The 14,565-nt window shown below is 35.8% G+C and overlaps 1 protein-coding gene across 2 annotated transcripts in view; it reads left to right on the forward strand.

The window, feature by feature from the left end:
• Positions 1–10,894: 10,894 nt before the first annotated feature.
• Positions 10,895–14,565, forward strand: part of LOC110460705 (microsomal glutathione S-transferase 3-like) — an 11,624-nt gene continuing 7,953 nt past the window's right edge. The window contains exons 1-2 of one of the 2 annotated variants that reach the window (XM_021513763.1): positions 10,895–11,110; positions 13,848–13,909. In XM_021513763.1, the coding sequence (XP_021369438.1) occupies positions 10,991–11,110; positions 13,848–13,909 (182 nt within the window). In that variant the 5' untranslated portion in view covers positions 10,895–10,990. Of the gene's footprint in view, positions 11,111–11,349; positions 11,557–13,847; positions 13,910–14,565 lie in introns of those variants that run through there. The other variant, XM_021513762.1, reaches the window with a different exon arrangement.

Genomic DNA, 14,565 nt, shown 5'->3' on the forward strand with positions numbered 1-14,565 from the left:
TGTTGGCTTGATGACATGTACATTCTCGTACGATACTGATGATGTCGCAATCCGTGTGGAAGAATCGTTACGAGAATGCACAATAGTGTCGATGCCCGATACTTCTGTAAGCGCAGTTTGGCCCTGCAAGAAAGAGTGCGAGATAGACAGAAATTTTTCTCCGAATTTGATGCCTTAAAATCCTCTAAAAGATGTGTTGTAATATTATGACTCACTGGTCTAAGTGCCAGGAGAACAGATCTACTATATTTAAACATATATGAATGTACAACTTCTAGTATTTACAACATAAGAGAAACAAGAACAAACACAAAGTAGCAGTACAATAGTACAAAATGTCAAAGAAGATATCTACCAAAAGTTGACACAGTTGTGACGATATGTCTCTTACAAATAAAAAAATATGACGATTCACAAATTTTGTATTTAAAATTGTATTTATATATTAACTTTCCAGAAGAAAAACAATAATGTTTCACGAGCAGATGATCGCATTTATATAAGCAAGAATGAACAAAAGCCGTGAGAGGATACCGAGATGGTTTAGATATGTCGGGCAACAATCCAAGCCCAGATTTTTTTTTTCTTTTGATTTTTTTTTTTTAACACAATGATAATTACAGTTTTTGTATTATGTAAGTCAGATGTGAAAAGAATACAAATATGAATGATAAATTTAGTTTACAGACGTCACTTCGTCACAACAAACAACAAAATGTAGACAACCACTCTCAATATATGAAGTACAGATATATTTCATTCCTTATAAACTCTGTACACAACTCTCTATATGCTCTGTTTAACACTTGCTATATCACTCTGTTTACTACTCTTTGAATACTATGTATATGACTTTCTATATACTCTGTATTATATGATGTCTCTGTGTACTCTGCATATCACTATATACTCTGTATTATGTGATGCCTGTGTACTCTGCATACCACTCTTTATATACTCTGTATACCACTCCTAACATAGCCTGTATACCACTCGATATACACTTTATATCACTCCTCATATACTCCGTATACCACTCAATATATTCATTATAACACACTTTTATACTATATTTACCACTCCTGATATATTCCGTTTACCACTCACTATATAATCTGTATACCACTCCTCATATACTCTGTATATAACTCACTATTTACTCTGTAAACCACTCACTATATAATCTGTATACCACTCATATACTCTGTATATAACTCACTCAGTAAACCACTCTCAATATACTCTGTATACCACTCTCTATATTACCTATGTATACCACACTTTACAAACCTCTGTATATCACCTCTCTCTATACCCTGTAAACCACTCCTTATACCCTGTATACCACTCTCAATATACTCTGTACACCACTTCGTAGATACTGTGCGTATTAATCTTTATATACTCTCTATACCACTCTCTTTATATACATACTGTGTACCACTCTCTTTACTCTGTATTCCACTCTATATATTTTCTATATACCACTCTTTATGTGCCCTGTATACTACTATTTATAATCTGTATACATTCCTATGTAAAGGCATTTCAATTATCTTTTATAATAAACAGGAGGCAGGGTTAGGGCCAGTCTATGGGGAAAATCCTGATAACATAAGTGTATCCAAATTGTCATGTTCAGCAATTGTATATACATTTATTAAACATAAACATGTATAGAATACCACAGACAGATTAAACACATGTATTCAGTATTATGGACAGATATTAAACTTGTATTTACTATCACACACAGGTAAACCATATGCAATTGCTACAACAGACATGTGTAACACATGTATATACTGTCGCAGACAGGCATTACACATGTATATACTGTAACAGACATGTATTACACATGTAATAATATACTATCACACACAGGTATAACACATGAATATACCATCACAGACAGGTATTACACATGTATTACTACCACAGAGAGGTATTACACATGTATTACTACAACAGACAGGTATTACACATGTATTACTACCACAGAGAGGTATTACACATGTATATTTATACATTTTACAATAATTGTCCATTACATTTACCCTATACATGTTTTATACATACATTTATCACTATTGACAGTAAGACAGATTGATAATTGATTGCCAATCACTGTATATATTGACAGGTATTCTGACACAATTGCAACACTATTTAAATAGGTGAAATATAGTGATACATGTTACATTATTAACAGAAAATGGTTTAGGTATTATTTTGATTTCAATGAGAGGGTGAATTTATCTCAGGGCTTCAACTATATTTAATAGTGCTTTACCTGGAATTGAGGATTATACACATTTTTAATGTTTTGCTACATGAATTATGTTGTTAAACAAATAGGTATATATCATATATATCACCTAGACCAAATAGTATTGCTAAATGTGCATCAAACAAATAATATGCTGGGACCGCTGGATCATGATGTGGAATTACTTTGAAAAGAACCTGAGGAGTTCCTTGAGTTAGCCTCAATGTTATTTTTTCAGTTTCTATTATTTTGACAGTCTGACAGGTAGGTTAGATTTCTGTTTAGATAAATATGTTTTACCATGAATTCATATATTTAAATACTTATAAAGTGCATGATGGTCACACAAAGATAAATCTAGTAATCATTTGTCTATAATATATGTGATATAACTTTTTTCTGTGATAGTAAATATATATGCATGTAAACAGTCTGAAACAATTTATAAAAGTTCCTCATAATGTATGTGAAAGTTAAGATAATTATAAGTTTATAATCAGTCGAAGCAATCAATATTTTTTTCTTACATGTCTGTGATATTTAACACAAGTTTATGACTAGCCTGAAACAATAATCAAAAATTGATAACCTTACTTGTGATAGTAATACAAGTTTTATAGCCAGTCTGAAACAGGTGATAAGTTTTCCTAACATGTCGGTGATAATAAATATAATTAAATCCACATGTATAATCATGCAGTTTTAAACAATGTTATTTTTCTGTTACATGTCTGTGAAAGTTAACACAAATGTATAACCAGTCTGAAGAAATGATTAAAAATTCATAACCTGTCTGTAATAGTAAATACAAGTGTAATTATTGACACTGAAGATGAGATGGCCGGGTCTGAAACAACGTTAGTACATATGTACATTTGTACATGCAATGTTCATGATCTGTGAAAGTTAAATTAGTACTTGTGTATTACCAATCTGAAACAATAAATAAATGTCCATAACCTAAAGTAAATTTGCTATTTTAAATTCTTGTGAATTGCATGTGTAATAATTGTGAAAAATGATGTAATATGTCTGCGATAATATAAACATTTAATCCACATACATGTATTGTTAAAAAGAGTTTCCATAAGTAATTTTACAAGTACTGTTTTAAGTGTTTGAATTCAGGAACCCGCTATCAAAGGCATCTGATCGTTTTTGTAGGTGTAGTAATTCAATTTAATAAAATTACTAAAAATAAAAGAAAATCAGGGAAGACAATACAGATCTAAACATTTTAATGACTAAACAGTAAGTTATACATGCAGGAATTATTTTCATTCTGTTGTGAAGTACATATTAATAACCCTTTCTCCACTACATATACATGTATACCTCCTATTTCTTTTTAAAATAATGTAAATCCCGCTACAACTAGTCGTATATTTGTTGACACTGAACTTCTACTTTTACTTTCACATACTTCATTTCCGGTTAAAATAATACGCAACTCTGCGGTTGCCGATTAACTGCTATACCGTGCACAGCTGCCGTTTGCCGGACTCATTAATCCTACACCCCATTTCACGTGACGTGACGTCACAATGGCTCAACAATGACGTGACGTCACGAATTAGGAAAACTCCGATGCCGCTGTAACATGAAAAAGTGACCCGCGTAGAAAACCTACCCGGGGTCCAAATTTCACGTAGAATCTTACCCGGGCAACCGTAGAAAACTGGCCCATAACCGTTGAAAAATGACCCGAAATCCGGGTCACTGAAATTTCCACGGATTTATTTATTTGTAATATTATGTGAATTTGAAATTGTACCTATAATATTGTCCAGTCAGATCCAACGTATGTAAAACCACGAATTTCGCCCAGAATGCTTAGTTTTATTCCAGAAAGATCCAGTGAGCTGTCCAAATCCAAATGTTTGGAAGTGGTGTCTAAATATCGGTATATTGTTCGGGTTACACACACACACACACCCTCCCCCGAAAAAAACCCAATTAGGAGCGCTCTGATACGATCTGGGGCACTTTGTTGGTATATAATGATGATTTGTAATTGAATCACTTTTATGTAGTATTCATTCGTTCTCAATGGAAAAACAGTTTAATCGGTTAAAACAAATTCCAGTATGAATAAAAAGCATCGGCGAGTATAGCGATACTATTTTTACCTTTTAAGACAAAAAGTAGATGACCCAGAAAGTTTGGACCCCGTCCTCTTACAATAATGTACAGAAATGTAGTTAACAATGCTGTGTTTCAATGCTATGAAAATATCTGGTTTCTAAAGGTCTTTTTCTGTGACATTTTGTTATTTTATTATATGGCCTCTATAACGAACCTTACACGAATTAGTAAAGGATTTTCTTAAACTTTGGCGCGCTATATCAAGGTTTGAGACTAAACATAGAACAAATGGCAGTCACGACAGAGGAAATAAGAGCATATCTGAAGAGGGGAAAATATCCTAAAAAGATGAACAAGTCTGAAACGAAAATACGAAACTCTAGGAAAAAATGCAGAACGTTCTGTTTGTAAGGCGAAGATTATTCGAAAAGGTGAAAGTCAAACTTTTAAGAGTAGTTAGCAGAAAGGAAGATGTATCTTACATCATTCGTAACGTGCACGTGGAACGTGGAGCCCACCTCGGAATAAACAGAACGTGAGTATAGAGTATAACAATGTTGTGTATAGCACGGCACCACCGAGAGTTTATTTCTTTATTTTGTCAAATGAAGTGTTGATTATATAAATAAGGAATAGATGGAAATTGTCGCAGACACTCCACCAAACGGAAGATGGAAACGTTTTCTACCATAAAAAAACCCGTCCCGCGTACAATGAGCGGGGTTCATTTTCTACAATGGAAAAACGACCCGTGTACGGTTTCTACAATGGAAAAACACCCGTGTACGGTTTCTACAATGGAAAAACGACCCGTGTACGGTTTCTACAATGGAAAAACGACCAGTGTACGGTTTCTACCATGAAATTCAAAAATGACTCGGAGACATTTTCTACAATGGAAAAACGACCAGTGTACGGTTTCTACCATGAAATTCAAAAATGACTCAGAGACATTTTCTACAATGGAAAAACGACCCGTGTACGGTTTCTACCATGAAAATGTGACCCGGGTACATTTTCTACCATAAAAAAGTGACCTCGGTACATTTTCTACCGTGAAAAAGTAACCCGTGGACATTAACTACAATAGAAAAAATACCCGGGTACAATTTCGATAATAGAAAAACGACACAGGTACGTTTTATACGACGGAGTGAATACCCGGGTACGTTTTCTACAATCGAAAAATGTCTTTTAAACGACCCAAGTACATTTTCTACCGTGAACAAATACCAGCCAACTCTGCCTTTCATATATCATTTTTATAGGAAAACGTTACATTCTGACATTTACGGAATATTTGACGAAATGGATAGATGCGAAGCCAATCAAAGACAAATCAGCAAACACAGTTCCGAAACATCTCGTAGAGTTTGTGTGCACGCATGGTGTTCCAGAGGTAGTCAATGCAGACCAGGGCCGCGAGTTTTGTAATATCATAAATGATACTTTTTGAAAGTGTTTGACATAGACCACAGACTAGCATCTGCATTTCACCCACAGACTGGTGGAGTAACCGAAAGATTCAACAGAACTGTGCGTATGACTGTCAACATTTTTGAATGATAATCAGAATGATTGGGACGTACAGCTTCCGTTGGCTCTTTTCGCATAAAGAACATCAGAGCACATGTCAACGAAGATAGATCCATTCTCTTTGGTGTGCGTCAGAAAGGCCAGATTGCCTATTGAACTGGATATACCAGCAGTCCAAACATAAACTTCTGACGCAAACCCTTTAAAGTCAAGAATTTATACATTTGTTGCTCTTGCCCAAGCGAGAGAAGTGGCAGCTCAGAATATCAAATATGCACAACGAAAACAAAATCATGACAAAAAAAGTTAAAAAGCAATATTCAATGTTGGTGACAACTTACTGCTATATAGCTCAAGAAATGCCACCAGAAAAGGAGGAAAACTTGATACTACATCGGCAGGGCCATACACAATTGAAGCAGTGCATTACATGGGAACGTATAAGGTGTCAAATAAGAAAACACTGGTAAATGGAGCAAGACTTCTAAAGTACTTGTGGCCAGAGGAACCGAAATCGGAGAGGAAGGACGAACAAGGCACAGGACAAAAGGAGAAATCGAAGAAGGACGGGTAGTCAACAAATGTCAGTGAACGTCACCGTGCCGACAAATCGGAGGAAATATTATAAGACATGGAGAAAAATCTACCACCAAAGAAAAGATAGAGCAAGCACCAATCCACGAGAGATGAAACCAAGGAGTCCAGTGATGATACTCTTTCCTGCTGAAAGAGTAACATCCTATCCCATTGCATTTTTCCTGTGGAAGCTAAATGGCAAAAGGAAAAACCCAAAAAATAATTGGTATGGCTACAAAACACTTTCACGAACACAGAGAAAAATCTTTTTATGTAAACAGATCTAGATGTGCTCCTCCTGAGCAGGTGACACAGATGAGAGGTGGTGGAAATGGCTTATTCCGACCATTCAGTTACATCATCTTCGGTGTTCAAACGAACCTTGTCCTGATCAGAGACTATGTTATAAATCACTTAAAGGAAACCATGGAAAATGTTGAAAATCGTACGGTACATGAATATGTAAATCGATCTAGAATGAGAAAAAAGGACATAGGGAACGGATGTAGAAACACAAGCAATGACTGACAAACTTGAAACTGATAAAGTGATACGGAAAGCCTCATTTAAGTGGTTGGAATTTAAACCTTGCCTCCAAAGTGAAAATGTTTCTCAGTGGTGCATTTACATGCGAAATGTACGTGCCCCCTATGAACCTATCCTTTCAGTGTTGAACACTTTTTATTCAAGAGAACCGTATGTGGGATTAAAGAACTACATCCCCAAGATATACTGGTCCGTACGGTCGTCAAAATCCCTGAAAGTGGCATTGGTCAATACACACGATGACGAACGTATACTGATGTCCAAAGACTTCGATCACAACATCTTTGTATTAAGCTTTACGGATGTCCCATTCGACATTGGCAGAGGACTCGTTTTGAAAGATTTTGACCCAAACTTGTTCAACGTACTTTGTATCTTCACCAGCTTAGATACAATTAAGAGATTCGATAGTTTATGTCAGAAACACGATAAACTATATCGTTATATAACGTACATATATAACTCGCATGTTTGCTTATGAAATAGGTAGTATATGTAGTAAAGGCATATTTTACACGTACTCTAACACTAGTGTAACGTCATATTCAATGACATCATTGCATTGTCTCCGCTTCAAAAGGATGCAACAGAAAGGTATTCGGAAAAATCTTCTGGTCTTACAGGACATTGTTTACTTTTTCACAGACAAGAGCATTGTATATGATCGAATCTTAGACGTGTACCAATGTAACTTTTAAGATATTATGAAACCTTAAATGATTTGATATGTCACTTGCCCAGAGGCAAGAGGCATACACAACTATTGAACTTCTTTAATAACAAGATAATCTGGTAATACTTTAAATGTTCTACTGACTGTATCAAACGAGTTCAATAATTGCATATAACTCGAGCATTTAGCCTAGTGGCATATCAAATTATTTTACGAGTTAAATGCATTTCGTATTGTGTTGACACATGTGTTAAAGTGTTTTATCACATACTGTAGTTTATATTATCAGTAAATCTACAAGTCACTATTCATATATGGAAATCTAGCAAAGACAGTAGTGTTAGTGCATACTCGTCCAATGCCACTTATTTACCATCATCCCTTCAACGTATTTTAAGAACTCTCGTTTAATTAATTTCCGTTATATGTACACTAGATAACTTTAAAAAGACCAAGTTAAAACAAATTTGGTATATTATGTAAAATGTCCAAGATGACAACGAACAATTAGATGGTCAATAATGATAAAAGCTGACGTGGTGAAATATTATTTACTTTGTGCTGCGTAACACGTAAATGTGATAACGTTATTGTAACATGATGATTAAGGAGTTGAACTGTTGTTTCATGAACGCATTGAAGGATGTTTTAGCACGTCAGTATTTAACGTGATAGTGTTTTCATGAATCAAGAAACATAAATGACATTCAAATTACCGGATTCTTACCATTACATACGCAGTGCTGTTTTCCTTGCATTTTTTTCTTCGGCTTAAGTATGTTTTTAAACTGTTCTTATCTCGCCGACACTTGCTCTGTACCAATCAAGGCCTGTGAGATACTCTTCTTGTCAGAACGTAATAAATAACCAATATTGTTGAAATTAAAGATCGTTCGTATTGTTGTTAATTATAAGTTTTCATAATGCGAGATTTTAGCAAGTCTGTCGATTCAAAGGTCATAAATTCGTGAAATGTCTCCCATTTACTGAACTGCTTCTGTCAGCAAGTATTCAATATTTATACAAGAAAAACAAAATAATAATCCCTGTTAAGTTTAGCGAAACATTGAAATATACCAACAATATCCGTTGAGCTTACATTTGTAGTATCGATATTGGTGACCTTAACTTGTGACCTACCCCAGTCTTATTAAAACTTGTGCCGAAAAATATTTTATAGATATGCAGCTTGATGACCAGATTTTTCGGTAAACTTCTATTTTAAGGTAATTTCGACCTTGACCTTTGAGCGTATGGGCGGGCGGATTAGATGCTCTAATAGAGGAGAACACTAATTACAGTATCATTGGTATATGTTCGTGTATAGAGGTTGGTGTTTCTTTTCCCTAAGATCCGGGTCGCTTTTCTACGGGGTCACTTTTTTCACAGGACGAAGTAAAAGTATATAGTTAGGGGTATGTTTTCTACGGCTGCCCGGGTAGGATTTCTACGTAGAGAAACGACCCCGGGTAAGATTTCTATCGTAGAAAACTGACCCCGGGAAGGTTTTCTATGTAGAGAAACGACCCCGGGTAAGATTTATATCGTAGAAAAACGACCCCGGGTAGGTTTTCTACGCGGGTCACATTTTCATGTTACACCGCATCGCGCAATGCGGAAAAGGCGACGTGATGAAATTAAAACCTTTTACAATATATTTACCGTATAAATTAGAAAGATGAGATTAATTTTTCAATATTTGCAAATATGGGGTGTGCTAAATCTGACTGACTGACTCGTTTTTGTCTAAAATTCTCAGGGGAAAATTTGATATTTTCAAAATGGTAGCCAGTCCAAAGCATTTTCATGGTTTCTGATGCTGGTAGTTGGAATGAGAGAAAGATACTCTTTCATGCCCAGTATGTAGGATAAGGAAATTCCACCCTCGGGATTTTCAAATTAAGCAATACCCTCGACAAAGCCTCGGATTTTACCAAATTTGAAAACCCCACGGTTGGGATTTCTCTATCCCACACCCCTGGGTATGAAAGAGTCTTATAATATTCATGGGACCTAATTATAGAAATCTTCAATGTATATTTGTATAAAACTCGAAAACCAGTTCGTTTTTACCAAGTGCATGCTATGTCAGTCTTATACTGTTATAATGTATTTTAAGGAACTCCTTATTTTTTTTATCTATTATTTACCTTTTATTATTTTACCTTTTACCTTTTGATCTTCCGGGATAAATCGCGGACTTTATTGTAATATAGCAAAGTTATAATCCTTATGATTTCACAGATTTTATTTCCGACACTCAGACACATGAAAATGTGTAACATGAGGTACATGTACATGCATTCTGATTTCACATATTAAATTTTGACAGGATGGACAGATGCATGCATGTATACAAGCAAGATTGTATTGACACTCAGACACATAATATGTGTTACATGAGGAAATAAAGTTGCAGATATGAAAAATGAAGTACAATATACATATTTGTATACACATGTATAACTGAAAGAATGGACAGTTCAATTTAGAACCGGTACGGTATAGTAATATGATATGACATACAATGGAAAATACAAAACAAACATAAAAAAACAACCATACATATAATTGCCAAGTTATTTAACTATTAACAGTTATACATATGCCTCATTCACAAAAGAGGAGCCATTTTGGTTAGGAAAATAGATAAACCTGTCAGAACTCGTTGATTGCATAATGATAAAAGACCTTTAAACTTATAAATATTTGGGTTTGTGCAATAATATAGAAAGGCGATAAAACATGAACAATAGAAGCCAATGGGAGGTCGGAACGCGTTGTGGATAACGCACTCGCCTTTCACCAAGGCTGCCGGGGTTCGAATCCCCTATCGGGCGTGAAAAGTTATGAGGTCACCCGCCCATCCTTTTTTTTTTTATCCGGGTACTCCGGTTTCCTCCCACGTTAAGACCCCCATGTGGGCTATCATCCGGGCCAACAAGAGTGATTGATATAAGTATATAACTTGTTTCATACCTGTTGTAAAATAAATAAAGTGTGTATATCCGTATAAAAGCCATTTTGGTCTCTGTGGAGTATAACATATAGATAGATAGTAAGAGATGACAAACAAACACCTGCGATCATAACAAAGTCGACATTACGTATGAAAATATCTCTTTATTCCTGGATTGGGCTTTTAGTCCTTGTCCGGGTCAGGGGCCGGCGTACAAGATTTACCGATTACCGACTTTACAAACATACTGCAGATGGTGACCAAAGGATTTTCTAATAGTTTCTTCCGGGATAAATCGCGGGCACAACATATTCCGGCAAACGTACGAAAAACAAACTCTTAAACTATGCTAATTGACATTTCGTCCGATTACGGATACGTTGTTTTAGTCGTATCGTCCACATGGATTCTTTTAAACTGGATGGGTATGAAGGTGTTCGAGGCACGACGGGTGTACTCCGTACCGGTGAGATGACATTTTATTCACCGCTTTCTTTTATAACGGTTGGACCGATTGGGAAAGTCACGGACTGAGAATAAATCCGTGGAATAGCCAATGTTAGTTATCGATAAAAAAAACATGTCTGCTATTTATATGGAATTACAGCACTGTTGTCTGATCTTGTTTATCTGCAAATTCTCGACAAATGATCAATTCATATACACAAACAAATCGGTCGTTCCTCATAAATGGAAAGACCATATTCTAAATTTAGAAAGGACGTACGTATACCCGTTCTACATATTAACACTAGATCTAGATCACACCCTCTACCTGTATAAGTGAAGATGGAGTCGCTTGGTTTGCCTCCTGCTTTCGGGTTTGTTGTCCTTACAACCGTTGCCTCGGTTTTTCTGTTGCAATGGTTAGGGATAAAAGTTGCTATGGCCAGGAAGAAGTATGAAGTTTCTGTAAGTCTTTATATCAAATTAGGTCTACTCTTGATTTTGTTGTTGTTATTTGACTTAAGGTTCAACAAGCCCCCTAAAAGGTGCTGTAGTCATCTAAAATGTCAATCCCCTGATATGTCATGTTCAAAGACCTCAATTAAAAATCGGAACTTATATATGTTATTTGTATATATATTGAACTTGTACATTGGCTATACAAAAAATACATAGCCAGGTTATAACCATATAGGAGCCTGAAGTTCTGTCAATATTGAATAATAATAGTAATACAAAAAAAAATCCCCCTAAAAGCATATTAGGGGTATCTTTTTGTATTAATATTATTATTCATTATTGACGGATCTTCAGGCTCCTATGGGTTAACGTATTAAAAAATAAGGCATTAAGGCTGATGTCTTCATAGAAATAACTCTGGATTCATAACATGTCAGTCTCTTTTGTGATCCAACTGAGTGCTGAGAAATGACCCATAATTCATTGAATATACAAAATAGTTAAAGCTGCTGTCTGTTCTTTGTTTGTATTTCTTATCTTGGTGTAATTGTCGGTTGTCGGTCACCTATGCAAATCAAAACGTAGATTGAAGCCTTGATAATAAACAGACATCACTAATTATAATCACAGGGACCTGACAATTTGTTACTGGTATATTTGGACCTAAATTAATTGGTGTTTAGAGTAGTTTTACACGTTTGGGGGGTTTAGATCGACTTTCGGTAAAAATGCCAACCCCAATGATTATATATAGGAGCTCTCGATGTCGAGAAATCGACCCCACCTAACTTTCTTGCATCAAAAATCACATTTCTATTTGTTGTACCAAAAAATGCTTGGTATCGTTGGAAAGATGGATAATTTTTCTTACTCAAACCTCCTATATGCACACCAAATGTATTCTCCTTCTGTGGACATGATCTCTGTTTCCTCCAAAAACACACACCGTTTCAGATTTTCAAATTTTTCGCTGTCAGGCTGCCACTTTTTTTTTAATATTAATGCGGTTTTGAGAAAGAAAGATTATCCATCTTTCCAACACAATACCAAGCATTTTTTCATACAACAAATAGAAATGTAGTTTTTGATGCAAGAAAGTTTTTGATGCAAGAAAGTTTTTGATGCAAGAAAGTTAGGTAAGGGTTGACATTTCTCAACATCAAGAGTTTTCCGCCCTTAGGTTGGCATTTTTACTGAAAGTCAATCTAAACCCCCCAAACGTGTAAAATTACTCTAAACACCTTAGTTTAGATCCAAATATAGCTGTAACAAATTCTCAGGTCCCTGCATCCTCGATATCCAGGGGTTATATATGCTCACTTTCGCTCTCTACACCCCTGGAATATATATATCATAGCAAAATTGAAGGCTGGGTGTGCGCCACCTTGTTGATGAGACAAGAAGACTAGTTCGATCCTTTGATATACATCAAAAGAATATCGCGGTCATCTAAAGGTAAAAATTGACAGGCTTTGAAGTCCAGCGTCCCTCCTTTGTAATCTTCAAAGGACAGTTATCAGACTAGTGATTTTTTTTTTTTACTGAGACCAATCAAACAGCTATCTTCTGCCTTCAATTTTGTTATGACATATTCCAGGGGTGTAGAGAGCGAAAGTTAGCGTAACACCTGGATATCGAGGATGAGGTCCCTGCAATGACCCATACAACTACTCACCGCACACTCGATGTTGCTGGACTATTGAGTGAGTCACAGGATTATAATGGAAAGGTAGCTTGCCAGTAAGGCAGTATTTCCCCCTTAAAGTCCTTAGTTGTTACATTAATTATAGTACTTGTAGATAAAGGTTTACTCAAGTTATATTTAGGACCCTGATTTTCTTTTTTGACCCTGATGTTCAAAATCCGATCCCATCTGTATTGTGACCCGAGTTAAATGGGTTATATTTTATCACACATGCATGTATGTCATACTATTAACAATTTGTAAACTTTAAAGTCTTCTCCAAAGAGAGGCTTTTTTTGCTCACACGTTCATGGAATAGGTATAGATTACTATTGCAAAATTTTGTAGACTCTTTTGCCCTTTGTTAGATTTGGAAGAAAATATCCATGCATCACAAATGTGTCCCATCATAAAGGAATGTGGTACAGACCAGTAGACTCCTGTTACATAGAACTACACATATAGAAATGTAATGAGGAAAAGCATTAACTAAATCTAAAGTTGACCTGGAGAGAAATATCTAAGTTCTGATAAATTAAATGACTTCACAAAATTTGTGATTTTCCCCCCAGAGATTATAATGACAAACATGTTTTTTTGTTTTCATATTCAGTACCCAAAAATGTACAGCGGTGATGACCGTTTCAACTGTGTTCAGAGAGCGCACCAGAACACGTATGTACACCATTATTACCCATCAGACCATGTGTGTTATCTGTGATGTTATGTGTGTTGTCTGTGATGTTACCCATCAGACCATGTGTGTTATCTGTGATATTACCCATCAGACCATGTGTGTTATCTGTGATGTTACCCATCAGACCATGTGTGTTATCTGTGATGTTACCCATCAGACCATGTGTGTTATCTGTGATGTACCGTTCAGACCATGTGTGTTATCTGTGATGTTATCCATCAGACCATGTGTGTTATCTGTGATGTAACCCATCAGACCATGTGTGTTATCTATGATGTACCGTTCAGACCATGTGTGTTATCTATGATGTACCGTTCAGACCATGTGTGTTATCTTAATGTTACCCATCAGACCATATGTGTTATTTGTGTTGTTACCCATCAGACCATGGGTATTATCTGTGATGTTACCCATCAGACCATGTGTGTTATCTTAATGTTACCCATCAGACCATGTGTGTTATCTGTGATGTTACCCATCAGACCATGTGTGTTATCTGTAATGTACCGTTCAGACCATGTGTGTTATCTGTGATGTACCGTTCAGACCCTGTGTGTTATCTGTGATGTTACCCATCAGACCATGTGTGTTTTCTGTGATGTACCGTTCAGACCATGTGTGTTATCTGTGATGT

Source organism: Mizuhopecten yessoensis, unplaced genomic scaffold (genome assembly GCF_002113885.1).
Source record: "Mizuhopecten yessoensis strain PY_sf001 unplaced genomic scaffold, ASM211388v2 scaffold10459, whole genome shotgun sequence".
Taxonomy (NCBI): Eukaryota; Metazoa; Mollusca; class Bivalvia; order Pectinida; family Pectinidae; genus Mizuhopecten; species Mizuhopecten yessoensis.